Raw genomic sequence first — 16,725 nt, 5'->3', positions numbered from 1 at the left:
CTCACCCTAAACAATATTTCCTTTGAATCCTCCCACTTCCTACAAATCAGAGGGCTGGCTATCGTTCCGAGCTATGCATGTCTCTTTGTGGGTTTGTCCCTCTTCTGCAGCTACATTAGCACTATCCCCCACCTTTTCCTCCACTTTCTCAGCACTACCTCATGCTCCCACAAGGAGCTTGAACAGTTCTCCAACTCATGTCCATTGTGGGCCTCCTCCACTGTCAAAGTAAGGCAATGCGCGAACTGGAGGAAGAACGCCTCATCTTCTGCCTCGGGCACTTACAACCTCATGGCCTCAACATCAGATTCATCAGCTTCCAAATCTCCCCACCCCCTACCTCATCTCAGGACCATCCCTCCCTCTCCGCCCCACCCCCTTGACCTAACCTGACCTGTCCATTTTCCTTCCCACCTATCTGCTGCACCCTTCTTACTGACCAATCACAATCACCTCCTACCTGTGTCTACCTATTGCCATCCCACATACCTTTCCCCCAGCCTCATCCCCTTCCTCCTCCTCCCCAGTCCTGATAAAGGGTCCTTCCTGAAATGTTGACTCTCCAGCTCCTCTGTTGACGGTTGACTTGCTGTGCTTTTACCAGCTCCATATTTTATCAACCCCAATAAATGAACAAATAACCTGTAAGGACCACTCTTTGAGTACTGTTGCTCAGGAAACGTTCTTGCCATTGTACTTTGCGTTTAGAATGTACAGGTAAAACACAGAAAATGTGTCTTGTATGAATGCAGGTTCTAAATCTGAATTTGTTTTCACTTTAAATGTTGCCAGTGAATTCTCCTAACACAAGTCACACTTTCAACCAACATAGAAAGCAGTACATTTCCAGCAGGTGTGCATATGCTTCTGCAGCTCTACTTTAGAGTCTTAGTATACCAGGTGCACCCGAAGCAGTGAATTATCTATGCAAAAATCAAAGCTAAGAAAAATTATAGATACACTTGTTTGCTTAACTTCAGCTAAACCACTTCACAGAATCATTGAAACACAGAGTGGTAAGAGGCCATTCAGTCTATCACATCTGTACCAACCCATTGAATACCCCCGCCCCCCCCACCCCCCACCTTCCCATCTCTGTAACCCCACATTTACTATGGTCAATTCACCTAAACTGCACATCTTTGGAATGTGGGAGGAAACTGGGGCATCTGAAAGAAACTTATGCAAACATGGCAAAAATGTGCAAACTCCACACAAACAGTTGCTCAAGGCTGGAAACGAACTACTAAGTCACCATGCTTCCCCTTCCATTAGATTAGATTAAATTAGTTTAGATTCTCTACAGTATGGAAACAGGCCCTTCGGCCCAACAAGTCCACACCGACCTCCAAAGAATAACCTACCCAGACCCATTCCCCTTTCCTAACACTATGGGCAATTTAGCATGGCCAATTCACCTGGCCTGCATATCATTTTGGATTGTGGGAGGAAACCCATGTAGACATAGGGAGAAAGTGCAAACTCCACACAGTCACCCGAGGCTGGAATCGATCCCGGGTCCCTGGTGCTGTGAGGCAGCAGTGCTAACCACGGAGCCACCGTGCCGCCCTCAATAAATAAATTATTTTGAGATCTTATTCTATATATGACTTTGAGATCAGCTAGTGATTTTAAAGGCAAAAAGTCTTGAAAAATTTACTTTGATGCGCTGATTATCTTACCTTTTCTTTCAGTTGGATTAGCAACGCATTTATAGTCAATTCTGAGTCCAGGTTGTGTCTTTGATCCAGGATGACTGAATTCTATCAAAAGGGCAATGCCCTCAATCACAGGTATTGGTCTTTTTCCACAGAATATTCCTCTTTTGATGGGGGGTGCTACAGAGACATCATGAATTTCAAGGTAGGCATCTATACATTTGATAGATTGTTGAAAATTGTATGTTGTAATTTCAAGAACAACCTGTTGAGGAACAATAATGTTAGGGAGCCATTTAAAATTTTTAAGGAGTTTCAAAAATCAATGTAAACAGGAAATATCTCAGAGAGGCAGACAACTTAGTATTCTATTGAGCAGTTATTTTAAAAATTATATTTTGCCCAGTGAATTAGATTTTTAAATCAATTTTCTTGCCTTATTTGTACTTTCCTGACTTTTATTAACACTGTCAAAGAAAAATGATCCCTGTCTAATATGGCCAAAGCAAAATATTGCAAATGCTGGAAATCTTAAACGAAATGAAAACTGAAAGTGTAGAAGAGAACTGAAATATTAATGGCTTATTGCTTCACAGATGCTGCCACACCTGAGTTTCTATAGCATTTTGTTTTTATTATAGATAATCATTGATGCTTTTCTTTCACAGGCTTGGAGAAGGGACCCCAATAAGATCACCTCGTGCAATTTTCTATTTGCCTTTTAATCAGTTTGACTCAGTTTGAATATGATTCAAAACTCGGAACCGAATATGAAAACTAACAACTGATGGTGTATTAAATTGCTTTAAAAGATTATTTCATGATCTATGATCAAATTTCTGGATTCAAAATACTGTTTTTTATTTATGAAAACCACTTTGAATTGACGTTCAGATTCGCACCAGTCTGCTGTGAGACATAAGGTATGAAACTGGATACCTACATTCTTAATTAAACAAATGGTTAATTGGTAATTCAAATGGCAGGCATTTTCTTTTCCATATTCCGTCAAGCAGGATCCCTGATTTTGAGATCTCCAACTGGGAGTTCAGGGGTTACTAAATTGTATATACTGAATGAAACTCCACCAGTGAGGAGGAGAACTAGAAAACTAAGAAGATATATATCAGGCATGTGTGTGCTCTTCTGACTAAGTGTGTAAGACACCTGGTGTTGTGCAAGGGCAGAAGGATACAGGGACCAACATCGAGTCCTTCCAAGGAAGGTCTTTATAAAGAGTTTACAAGTGGAGTATGAACAACTGTCAGAGATCTAATGTTTTCAGAAAATCAACTGGGACAGAATGATGTCCCTTTCCATGATCCTGGCAAGAGAGGTTAGTTCAAGTTGGACAAGTGGACACCCAACACCATTTGCTTTGGGCTCTTTCCATACATGAGTGGAAGATTCTTCAGGTATTTCCCAGGCAATGGCACATTATTACATCAAGCTAGGTCATATTTACTGCATACCCACTACACTTGAGCTGAGCTCTGCGAATGAATACTTCAATTCCAGTTATTTATGCTCATTGAAGTTCATGTCTTAGCGCTGGGACTTTGTTCTCCCATTTGTACCTATGCTAGTTTATATGCATCTCATGTGGACCAATGACTTCATTGGTCTTCAGGAGGTGATGCATTTCTCACAGACATACAGAAGAGCAGATAATGGTACATTCAGCAGGTTTTGTTGAAAGTTTTGTATGTTATTTTCTCCATAGTCTCTTGCATAAGTTGTGAAAGGCTGAGCTTTCTCTGTCATAATTATTTGTTGCTTTCCTGTCAATGTAAACACTTCTGGAGATAGGACCTTTAAGATCAGTACAGTTATCTGCAGCCTTCAGGGTCATGTCATTCACAGTTACACTGGGTGGGGTAAAATCAGAGCTTGATGCTGGTCATTGGAGTATCTTTGTCTTCCTAAGCGAACAGTTTAGGCACAGTCATAATCATCAGCTGCTTTTGAAAAACAGTTTGATTTATTGAAAGCCATGCTCAAGAGTCACATGCATCTTTGGCAAACTGTAGCTTCTGCACTATCATCTGTGATGTCTGAAAGACTACATCTCTTTACTTCCTTTATTTTTGGACTGTGAACTGAAAATAAAAGTACATCTTAAAACCAAGGAGCTGTGCGAACATAGGAACAGAAGTATGCCATTCAGCCTATCAAGCCTGCTTCACCATTTAATATGACTATGGCTGATCAAACATTTCGATGTCTTTTACCCACATTATCTTCATAATCTTGTATGACATTGATAATCAAAATTTTAATCTACTTTAAATATACGCAGAGGCAGAGTTTTCCACAGCCTCTATGGTAGCGAATTCTAAAGGTTCCCAACTCTGTGTAAAAAGAGAGTTATTTGCAGAACAAGTAAGATTTGCATCATAGTCAATAGATGTGAAACTGGAAAAGTACAGCAGGTCAGACAGCAACCAAGAGATAGGAAAGTCAACGTTTCGGGCTGCCTTCATCAGGACATGAAGCTTTATTTGATAAAAAATAGTTTTCCCTTCCCATGGTGCAGAGCAAGTATTATAATTGCAATGTTAGAACCAAACACCTGACAGGATCAGGTGCACAAAGTCTTGCTAATTGAATTTTTTTTTCTGGAGGATTGCACTGTTTGAATATTCTAAGCTGGGAGATTTGAATAAGGCTGTTTTGGGTACTTTCAGTAATGATTAATGGATGAATTCTGCAGACAAATTCAGCCTGGAACATTGACTTTCCTGCTCCTCAAGCACTGCCTGACCTGCTGCACTTTTCCAGCTTCACATCTATTGACTCTGCCTTCTAGCAGCTGCAGTCGATACTGTCTCCAAGATTTGCATCATTCCAGCCTCTAGAAAAGGTTGAGTAAGAGAATGCTGCATCTCAGACATACAGAGTCATATATTTACCCTATCCATGCTTTGAAAACCTCAGCATCTGACACTCCAGGGAAAACAGCCCCAGCCTATTCAGCCTCTCCCCTATAGCTCAAACCCTCCAACTCCCGCAATATCCTTGTCAATCTTTTCTGAACCCTTTCAGTTTCACAACATCCTTCTATTAGGAGAGAAACCAGAACTGCACACAATATTCCAAAAGTGGCCTAACGCAACATGACCTCCCAACTGCTGTATTCATTACTCTGACCAATAAAGGAAAGCATACCAAATGCCTTCTTCACTATCCTATCTACCTGCTATTTCAGTTTCAAGGAGCTATGAACCTGCACTCCATGGTCTCTTTGTTCAGCAACATTCCCCAGGACCTTACCATTAAGTGTATAAGTCCTGCTCTGATTTCCCTTTCCAAAATGCAGCACCTCACATTTATCTAAATTAAACTCCATCTGTTACTCCTCGGCCCACTGGCCCATCAGATCAAGATCCCATTGTACTCTGAGGTAACCTTCTTTGCTTCCACTACAGCTCCAATTTTGGTGTCATCTGCAAACTTCCAAACTATACCTGCTATGTTCACATACAGGAGAAAGTGAGGACTGCAGATGCTGGAGATCAGAGCTGAAAATGTGTTGCTGGAAAAGCGCAGCAGGTCAGGCAGCATCCAAGGAGCAGGAGAATCGCTTTTCGGGCATAAGCCCTTCTTCAGGAATGATTCCTGAAGAAGGGCTTATGCCCGAAACGTCGATTCTCCTGTTCTTTGGATGCTGCCTGACCTGCTGCGCTTTTCCAGCAACACATTTTCAGCTATGTTCACATACAGACCATTTATATAAATGATGAAAAGCAGTGGGTCCAGCACCGATCCTTGTGGCATTCTGCTGGTCACAGGTCTCCAGTCTGAAAGGCAACCCTCCACCACCACCCTCTGTCTTCTACCTTTAAGCCAGTTCTGTATCCAAATGGCAAGTTCCATGAGATCTAACCTTGCTCAACAGTCTCCCATGGGGAACCTTGTCGAACGCCTTACTAAAGTGATATATAGATCACATCCACCGCTCTGCCCTTATCAATCTTCTCCGTTACTTCTTCAAAAAAACTCAATCAAGTTCATGAGACATGATTTCCCACACACAAAGCCATGTTGACTATCCCTAATCAGTCCTGTCTTTCCAAATACATGTACATCCTGTCCCTCAGGATTCCCTCCAACAACTTGCCCACCACCAATGTTAGGCTCACTGGTCCATAGTTCCCTGGCTTGTCCTTACCACCATTCTTAAACAGTGGCACCATGTTAGCCAACCTCCGGTCTTCCCCCACCTCACCTGTGACTATCGATAATACAAATATCTCAGCAAAGGGCCCAGCAATCACTTCCCTCGCTTCCCACAAAGTTCTAGTGTACACCTGATCAGGTCCTTGGGATTTATCCACCTTGATTTGTTTTAAGACATCCAGCACCTCCTCCCCTGTGATATGGACATTTTAAAATGTCTAATCTATTTGCCCACATTCTATATCTTCCATGTCCTTCTCCACCGTAAACACTGATGCAAAGTACTGGTTTAGTATCTCCCCCATCTCCTGCGGCTCCACACAAAGGCTGCCTTGTTGATCTTTGAAGGGCCCTATTCTCTCCCTAGTTACCTTTTTGTCCTTAATGTATTTATAGAATCCCTTTGGATTGTCCTTAACCCTATTTGTCAAAGGTATCTCATGTCTTCTTTTTGACCTCCTGATTTCCCACTTAAGTGTATGCCTACTGCCTTTGTACTATTCTAAGGAATCTCTGCTATCTAAACCTGATATATGCTTCCTTCTTTTTCTTAAGCAAAACCTCAATTTCTCTCATAATCCAGCATTCCCTACACTACCAGCTTTGTCTTTCACCCTAACAGGAATGATGATGACATTAAAACAGGCGGACTCTTGTTATCTCATTTTTGAAGACTTCCCATTTTCCAGCCGTCCCTTTACTGGTGAACATCTGCCCCCAATCAGCTATTAAAGGTTATTGCCTAATACCATCAAAATTGGCCTTCCTCCAATTTAGAACTTCAACTTTTAGATCTATGTATCCTTTTCCATCATTCTTTCAAAACTAGTTATGGTTGCTGGATCTAAAGTGCCCCGCCACTGACACCTCAGTCACCTACCCTGTCATAGAGTCCTACAGCACAGAAACAGGCCCTTCAGTCCCAAACTGGTCCATGCTGACAAAAATGTCTGTCCACACTAACCCCATTTCCCTGCACTTGACCCAAATTCTTTTAATCCCTTCCTATTTATGTATTTGTCCGAATGCCTTTTAAATGTTGTTTATGTAGCCGCCTCAACCACTTCCACTGGCAGCTCATTCCGTATGCATACCACCATCTCCATAAAAATGTTGCCCCTCAGCTTCACTTTCATTCTTTCTCCTCTAACCTTAAACTACTGCCCTCTAGTCCTCAATTCCCCAACCCTGGGAAAAAGACTGAGTACATTCATCCTATCCATGCCTCTCATGATTGTATACACTTCTATAAGGTCCTCCCTCAGTCTCCTGCGCTCTAAAGAAAAACATCCTGGCTTGTCCAACCTCTCCCTATAACTCAGATCATTGAGTCCTGGCACCATCCTTGTAAATTTCATCTGCATTCTTTCCATTTTAACAACATCCTTCCAAAGCAAGGCTACCAAAACTGATCACAGTACTCCAAGTGCAGCCTCACAAATATCCTGTACAACTGCAACATATCTTTCCAACTTCTATACTCAATGCCCTGACTGAAGGCCAGTGTGCCAAAAGCCCCCTTCACTGCCCTGTCTACCTGTGGTTCCACTTTCAAAGAACAATGAAGCTGAACTCCAAGATCTCTCTGCTCCACAACACTTCTTAAAGTCCTACATTCATTATGAAACTTCTACCGTGATTTGACTTTCCAAAATGGAAGACCTCACACTTATCTATATTAGACTCCATTTGAAATATTCTTGACCCACTTTCCCAGCTGATCAAGCTCCTGCTGCAATTTCTGATAACCTTCTTCATTGTCCACTATACTGCCTATTTTAGTGTCATCTGCAAACTTACTAATCATGCCTTGTACATTCTCATCCAAATCATTGATATAGATAACAAACAGTAACGGGTCCAGCACTGACCCTGATCAAAGCCTCAATATCTCTCGTGTCATCCAGGGTTCCTTATTCCTGCCAACCTTGACCTTCACCCTCACTGGAACATATAGATCTTGAACTCTAGCTATCTCACTTTTAAAGGCTTCCCACTTGCCAGAGGTCCCTTTGCCTGCAATCAAACTACTCCAATCAACCCCCTGCAGTTTCCTATCTAATTCTATCAAAATTTGCCTTGCCCCCATTTAGAACTTGAACCTGTGGACCAGTTTTAACCCTCTCCATAACTATTTTAAAATTATAGAACTATTGTCACTGATCCCAAAGCGCTACCCCACTGTCACCTACGTCACCTGTCCTGCCCTATTTCCCAAAAGTAAGTTGAGTTTTGCCCCCTCACAAGTACATACAGCTTGAGGAAACTCTCTATACAGCTTGAGGAAACTTTCCTGAACACATTTAACAAATTCTACCCCATCTAAGCCCTTAACGCTCTGGCAATCCCAGTCTATGTTAGGAAAATGAAAATTCCCTAGTATGACAACCCTTTTGTTCCTGCAAGTCTCTCCAAACTCCCTGTATATTTATTCCTCTAATTCCTGTTGACTATTTGGAGGCCTATAGTACAACCCCAATAACGGCACTATCCCCTTGTTATTTCTTAGCTCCACCCACAAAGACTCACTGGATGATCCTTCAATTATTTCATCTCTGACTGCTGCAGTGATACACACCTTAATCAAAAATACAACTCCCCCTCCCCTCCTTCCACCACCTCTGTCCTGCCTAAAGTACCTGTATCCTGCCACATTAAGCTCCCAGTCTCCATTTGAAATATTCTTGACCCACTTTCCTTTAGCCATGTTTCTATAATGGCTATAATATTGCAATGCCACGTAACTACGGATACCCTGAGTTCACATGCCTTATTTGTCAGCCCTTTTGAAATAAATACAATTTAATCCAACAAGCATTCCTTGCTCCATGTCATGTTCCAGCCTGACCTGATTCTTCAAATTACTATTTCTGATTACCATATCTCCATCCAGTCTTGCACTTGCCTCCCTGCTGTTGAGGATCCCAATCCCCTGCCAATCTAGTTTAAACCCTCCCTTGCAGAACTAGCAAACCTGACTACCAAGATATTGGTCCTCCTCCAGTTCAGGTGCAACCTGTATCGCTTGAACAGGTCACCTCTGCCCCAGAAAAGATCCCAATGATCTAAAAATCGGAATCCCTGCCCCCTGCACCAATTCTTTAGCCAAACATTCATCTGCCATATGGCACTGGAAGCAATCTGGAGACTATCACCAACGAGGTCCTGGGTTTTTTTTCTCACTTTTTTCCTATCTATATATAACCACTCTGCAGGGCCTCATCTCTTTTTCTGCCTATGTCGTTTATGCCAACGTGCACAATGACTTCTGGTTGCTCACCCTCACCCTTGACACATTCTGGATTGTGGCAGCTGGGAGGCAACACACCATCCTGGATTCCCACTTGCGGCCATGGAATCTCCTATCTGTCCTTCTAATTATCGAGTCGCCTATCACTAAGGTCTTGTTTACCTTTAGTCTTTCCCACTGTGCCCCAGAGCCAGTTGTAGTGCCACCGACTTGGTTACTGCCACTTTCCCCGAAATGGTCATTTCCCCCAATGGTATCCTTGTCATGACACGGAGTGATCATGCGAACATGCGAATTCGAGTGGGAGTAGGATACCCGGCTCCTCAAGCCTGCTCTACCTTTCAATAAAATCTTGGCTGATCTGATTACTCCACAATCTTGCATACCCTGATAATCCCTCACCACCTGTTTATCAAGATCTATCTATATTCAGCTCTGCTTCTACCCCTCTTTGAGGAAAACAGTTCCAAAGACTCACTACCCTCTGTGACAAAGTACTTCTTCTCACCTATTTTATATGGATGATCCCTTATTTTTAAACAATGACCACTAGTTCTAGATCCTCCCACAACAGAAAACATCCTGTACAGAAGACACATACATTCCTTCCTCTTCCACTGCTGAACATCTAAACCCATTCCCCTATCTATATCTTCGACTCAACAAATGCCTCTAAGTTTCCCACCCATTTCCCAGCCCAAAACTCAGCCTTGCCATAACCAACAGTTCTTCACTCCTGGTGCTTGGCAGATGCAGAATGATATCCTTTACTGTCATCATAAATATCAGGTTAAACACACCTTGGCAACAACCTCTCAGTGGAGGCCTTCTACTAAAAAGAGAATGAGAAATGATTAGACTCATCTTCAGAAAGACTAACTCTTACATTTGAACTCTTCTCGCATGTAGCCAGCCTAACCACTGACAAAGCTGTTTCTGAGAAACTCTTTCTTTCCACTCATCGCCATCCACCAGTCGTTTTAAGTCATGCAGGTGATTACATATTCTGACCACTGCACAATCTCCACTTGCAATTCACAACACTCTCAAAAAACTTCCAATAGTTGTGCAGCACTTGAGCAACAAGATTTGTCACTCAGCTTTACAGGGTGAATGTTCCTCAGCTTGTTGCAACATTTAAGCAGGTCTTCCAGATACTCCTGTGGCTGCTGGCCTCCTCTGCTACTTCAACCCAGGTTTTCAGATGGTGGTGTTAGCTGTGGCGGAGTTTGGTGTCCAGAACGAGGCTGCCGTAGATCCACAGCAGGGACTCGATGGTACATGGAGGCAAGGTTCTGGCACAGACTGTCGAGGGGCAGTAGGAGGAGGTGTCTCCTTGACCATGACCCCACCTCCCACCACCAAACCATCATCTCCCAGACCATCCATAACCTCATCACCTCAGGGGATCTCCCATCCACCGCCTCCAACCTCATAGTCCCTCAACCCCGCACCGCCCAGTTCTACCTCCTGCCCAAAATCCACAAATCTGACTCCCCCGGCCGACCCATTGTCTCAGCCTGCTCCTGCTCCACCGAACTCATCTTTGCATACCTTGACACGGTCCTGTCCCCCTTAGTCCAAGAACTCCCCACCTACGTTCGGGACATCACTCACGTTCTCCACCTCCTCCATGATTTTCGCTTCCCTGGCCCCCAACGCCTTATCTTCACCTCCATCCCCCATCACGAAGGCCTCAAAGCCCTCCGCTTCTTCCTTTCCCGCCGACTAAACCAGTACCCTTCCACTGACACCCTCCTTCGACTGACTGAACTGGTCCTCACTCTGAACAACTTCTCTTTCCAATCCTCCCACTTCCTTCAAACCAAAGGAGTAGCCATGGGCACCCGCTTGGGCCCCAGCTATACCTGCCTCTTCGTCGGATATGTGGAACAGTCTATCTTCCGCAGCTACACTGGCACCACCCCCTACCTTTTCCTCCGCTACATCGATGACTGTATCGGCGCTACCTCGTCCTCCCATGAGGAGGTTGAATAGTTCATCCACTTTACTAACACCTTCCAAGCCGACCTCAAATTTACCTGGACCGTCTCAGACTTCTCCCTCCCCTTCCTAGACCTCTCCATTTTTATCTCGGGCGACCGACTCAACACGGACATTTACTATAAACTGACCGACTCCCACAGCTACCTAGACTACACCTCCTCCCACCCTGCCCCCTGTAAAAACACCATCCCATATTCCCAATTCCTTCCCCTCCGCCGCATCTGCTCCCAAGAGGATGAATTCCAATACCGTACAACCCAGATGGCCTCCTTCTTCAAAGACCGCAATTTCCCCTCAGATGTGGTTGACGATGCTCTCCACCACATCTCCTCCACTTCCCGCTCCTCCACCCTTGAACCCGCCCCTCCAATCGCCACCAGGACAGAACCCCACTGGTCCTCATCTACCACCCCACCAACCTCCAGATACATCGTATCATCCTTCGTCATTTCCACCACCTCCAAACAGACCCCACCACCAAGGATATATTTCCCTCCCCTCCCCTATCAGCGTTCCGGAAAGACTACTCCCTCCGCAACTCCCTCGTCAGGTCCACACCCCCCACCAACCCAACCTCCACTCCCAGCACCTTCCCCTGCAACCGCAAGAAATGCAAAACTTGCGCCCACACCTCCCCCTCACTTCCCTCCAAGGCCCCAATGGATCCTTCCATATCCATCACAAATTCACCTGCACCTCCACACACATCATTTACTGCATTCGCTGCACCCGATGTGGCCTCCTCTATATTGGGGAGACAGACTGCCTACTCGCGGAATGTTTCAGAGAACACCTCTGGGACACCCGCACCAACCAACCCAACCGCCCTGTGGCTGAACACTTTAACTCTCCCTCCCACTCCGCCAAGTTCATGCAGGTCCTTGGCCTCCTCCATCGCCAGACCATGGCAACATGACGCCTGGAGGAAGAGCGCCTCATCTTCCGCCTAGGAACCCTCCAACCACAAGGGATGAATGCAGATTTCTCCAGCTTCCTCATTTCCCCTCCCCCCACCTTATTTCTGTCCCAACCCTTGGACTCAGCACCGCCTTCTTGACCTGCAATCTTCTTCCCGACTGCTCCGCCCCCACCCCCTCTCCGGCCTATCACCCTCACCTTAACCTCCTTCCACCTATCGCATTCCCAGCGCCCCTCCCCCAAGTCCCTCCTCCCTACCTTTTATCTTCGCTGCTTGGCACACCCTCCTCATTCCTGAAGAAGGGCTTATGCCCGAAACGTTGATTCTCCTGCTCCTTGGATGCTGCCTGACCTGCTGCGCTTTTCCAGCAACATTTTTCAGCTCTGTTATAGGAAACTGCCTGCATATGCTGTTTAGTGTTCAAGAAATGGCATAGATTGGTAATCACCTTTTCAGATGACTTCTGTCTTTTTCTATACTGTTGAGAATGTACAGAAAGTTCTTGGCTGTAGACACCGCGGTTGATTAAAGTGGTTTACAGGAAGCCTTCATTCTGCTTTCCTGCAACAATGCACATTCTTACTTATCCCGGAGGATACAATAACTAGAAATTAAGTTTGGAACACCAAGAACTGTTAGAAAATTTATTATATCAATGTAGAATAGAACTAAATAGTGAATGAGTCCCTAGTTAATATAATTAATTAGTAGAGATTTAAAATAAAATCTCAGTATGAACAATGCTTTTTCTCACAAAGTGCAAATTTTAAACGGCCAACAGATGTTTTTTCATCTTTTTCTACATTAAACACCAAATTAAGAGCTGGTAGCAGACAATATACTCTACCGATCACAAGACAATGTATTATATTCATACCTTATGCCCTCTATGTGCTTGAATCAGCCAAAAACAGCTTGACACTTCATGTGGTTTCATGGAACCTTTATATTCAACTCTACCTATAATTCTGGTTGGTGAAGCAGTCAGCATTTCTCCACATTTAACTGGAAAATGGGCAAAAGAACAACATGCTGAATCATATTAAGTCTTTCAATTCTTTTATATGTAGATAACCAAATAAATAAATTGAAAAGAACACACCAATTATTGTACCAAGATTTTACCAAATTGATACTTAGCACTGAAACCCCGAGAGTGTTTCTGTCCACCCGAGAAAAATGTAATTAACAATTTATTCTGGGAAGAGATCACTGCTGGAGCCGCTTTGCCACAAGCTGGTCCTTTAAGAATTGGTGATCGAATATTGGAACCATCATGAATTTTTAGATGATCTCGATAGCAGCCTATAAATGGTTGAATGTAAAAGAAATCGAATTCCACAATGATCTGTAATGAGGAATAAGATGTCAAATTTATTTTTATTATCTTGGGAATCAGAATATAGAAGACTGATCAGTACACAACTGCAAAAGCAATTTGCACAGTACAAAATAAGAACATTATCCAGGAAAATCAGCAAGTCTGAGTTATTCTGTTATCAATAATGATCAGATGAAGTTAAAATTTTGATGCTCTGAATATAATTAGTAACCAAAATTCCAATTTTCTTGATTGCTTCTCAACTCTGAAACTACAATTTGAGTCAGCCAAAATCCAAATAATCCTCACATTGTAACTTTGTGATGTAGGACTGAAACCAGACGAAGGAAACATACCCTATTCTAGGACTCTTAAAGGTAAGACAGCCAAATGTTAAAAAACAAAACACTGAAGTCTAATGTTTATACACTTATACAGTATTACTGACAGAGACACACATTAAGTCTCAAGCAACTCCAACCAACAACCCTGACTATACCTATCAATTGTCCTCAATTATTCTATCTGTTACGTCCATGAAAATTCAATCACATTAATTAGACATGACTTTCCTTTACAAATTCATGCTGACTTTCCTCGAGTATCAATGTGTTTTGAAAATTTATATTATACTTCAGAACTGATTATAACAAATTTCCCACAACAGTTATTAACAGGCCCCAAAGCTCCCTTCCAAGCTTTTAAATAATGGCTAAATGTTGATAATGCTTCAAACCTCTGGTGTAGTTACTGTAAACAGGAAGTTTTGGAGTATGATGGTCAGAATCAACACATTTTTCACTCGTTTCTTTTAGAATCCTAGGAGAAACTTGATCTAAGCATTTTAATTTATCCACTTCCAAATAAGCCAAATCCTTTAACATTTTTTCTGTTACAATGGTTATTCAATCCAATATTTCACATTCTTTCTCATTAATCATCACATTGTAATTGGATCCATCTTTTGTGAACATTACTGCAAAGTATTTCTTAAGAAACTTCTTCATAGAATTTCATAGAATCCCTACAGCGTGGAAACAGGCCCTTTGGCCCAACAAGTCACATCAACCCTCCAAAAAAATCCCACTCAAACTCATTACTCGACATTTACCCCTGACTAATGCACCTAACCTAAACATCCCAGAACACAATGGGCAATTTAGCATGGCCAATTCACCTAACCTGCACATCTTTGGATAGTGGGAGGATACTGGAGCACCCAAAGAAAACCCACGCAGACACGAGGAGAATGTGTAAACTCCAAACAGACAGTCATCCAAAACTAGTTTTGAACAGGGTCCCTGGTGCTGTGAAGCAGCAGTGCTAACCACTGAGCCACCTTGCCACCATGCTATTCTCCATCTCTTTTCATACCACCAGCAGCTTTTCATACTCTGTCTTGGCTATCTTCACGATTTTTTAATAAGCTTTACCTCTCCACTTCTCCTCGGCTCTTTACAGTATTAAGTTTTCAGTATTTGACTTAAGCTTCCCTTTATTTAAAACTTGTCTCAGAATCATATAATGTGGAAGCAAGCCATTTGGCTCAACCGGTCCATACCAACCCTCCAAAGAGTATCCCACCCAGACCCACCCCCTACCCTATCCCTGTAACCCAGCATTCCATTGCTAATCCATTTAACTAACACATCCCCAAAAACTATGATCATTTAGCATGGCCAATCCACCTAACCTGCAAATCTTTGCACTGTGGGACGAAACCTGAGCACCCAGAGGAAACCTACTCAGCACAGGGAGAATGCGCAAACACCACACAGTTGCCTGAGGGTGGAATCTAACTGGAGTCCCTGTCACTGTGAGATAGCAGTGCTAACCACTTCATGCCACTCCTCAGAAGGCTGACCCACTTTTTATGGGCACATGCTCACCCTGAATGCCTCCCATTGCTCTAACATGATTTACCTTTATGTATTTGTTTGCAACCTCTTTTGCCAAGTCATTTCTCAGCATAATAAAATTTAGAACGTTTATTCTGTATCATCTTTGCATTTGCCACGACTATGCTAGATCTAATTGACTTATGATCATTTCAAAACTGATACTCTGCTCATTGTCCATTTCATTCCTTAAAACTGAATCCAATATTGCAGTCCTTACTCCTCATTACCCCACAACCAATTCAACCCCACCACAACAACACCTGCTAGATTCATCACATACCAACTAACAAAATTTTTTGAATGCGATTTATTAACTCTGGGCCCTACATACTTTTACATTGACTGTATGCCAGTTATTATTAGGGTAACTGAAATCTCCCACTCGGGCCTTATTGTTTCTTTCATTTGGCAGACATTTATTGACACACTTGCTTTTCTAATTCCCTCAGACTATTTGAAGATCTTTTCTGATTCCTAGTTCAATGCATGTAGCCTATTTAATGATCCCTGTAAAAGCCGGTCTTTCAGCTCCTTTAGCTAGATCCACCATTCAATAAGATCATGGTTGATCTTATTTTAGCCTCAACTGAGCAATCCCACCTACTTCTGATACACTATGACTTCTTGATTAATCCAGAATATATCTATATCTGGCTTAGAAGTATTAAATGATCCCACTCTATCGCCTTCTGACGCAAAGAATTCCTAAGTTGCACAACATGCTGAGAGAAAAATATTACCCTAATCTGTCCTAAAAGGGCAACCCCAAATTTTAGAACAGTGCCCTATATCTGCTGACTGACTTACAAGAATAAATTCCTTCTCATTTCAACTGTCTCAAGACTTTTTTGGGATTTTATACACTTCAATCAAGTCACCATCACTCTTCTAAACTCCAGTGAAAACAAATCTAGCCTGTTTAATCTATACTCATAAAACAACCTGCTCAGTCCATGCATCAATGTAGTAAGCCTTCTGCAAACTGGTTCCAATGCATTTACATCCTTCCTTAAATAAGGAGACCAAAACTACACATGGTATCCAAGGTGTTGTCTCACCAATTCCCCTGTAAAACTAAAGTATAACTTTCTTACTTTATGTTCAATCCCCTAATAATGAAAGTGTAGTGATTGGAATGAGGTCAGCCAGATGGATCTCATAGAATGAGTTCCTTGACTGAGGCTGTTAACCTGTCCAATCAGGGAGTCCTGGCTGATAGGTATAAATAGGCGTGTCAGTGGTTCTGCTCACTCAAGGAGCCGGCTCTTAGCTATCTGGGTCAGTGTCATATACTATGCATGTGTAAACAAAGGGTGACTTGGTGACAGGATACTGGCCTTCATGGAATTATTTCAAAAAGATAGCTTTGTGTATCTTGATTACTTACCTTGGCTGCGATCATGTGTCACTCTTCCATAGTTACTCTCCATTTAAGTAAATCTCATTTTTTTCATTCTTCCTGCCAAATTAAACAACTTGATATTTTTCCA

The 16,725-nt window shown here is 42.8% G+C and overlaps 1 protein-coding gene across 7 annotated transcripts in view; it reads right to left on the bottom strand.

Moving 5' to 3' along the window:
• LOC122558116 (embryonic protein UVS.2-like) overlaps positions 1-16,725 on the bottom strand; it is a 193,217-nt gene that overhangs the window by 11,751 nt on the left and 164,741 nt on the right. For all 7 annotated transcript variants that reach the window (XM_087996795.1, XM_087996790.1, XM_087996793.1 and 4 more), the window contains 3 exons: positions 13,139-13,361; positions 12,891-13,018; positions 1,683-1,923 (listed from right to left, as the gene is read on the bottom strand). In XM_087996795.1, coding sequence (XP_087852921.1) covers positions 1,683-1,923; positions 12,891-13,018; positions 13,139-13,361 — 592 coding nt within the window. The remainder of the gene's footprint in view (positions 1-1,682; positions 1,924-12,890; positions 13,019-13,138; positions 13,362-16,725) is intronic.

The sequence above is a fragment of the Chiloscyllium plagiosum genome, unplaced genomic scaffold (assembly GCF_037043375.1).
Source record: "Chiloscyllium plagiosum isolate Xiang-an unplaced genomic scaffold, Cpla_swu_hap1 HiC_scaffold_18, whole genome shotgun sequence".
NCBI classification, from domain to species: domain Eukaryota; kingdom Metazoa; phylum Chordata; class Chondrichthyes; order Orectolobiformes; family Hemiscylliidae; genus Chiloscyllium; species Chiloscyllium plagiosum.
This window is presented reverse-complemented; position numbering and strand designations above follow the sequence as displayed.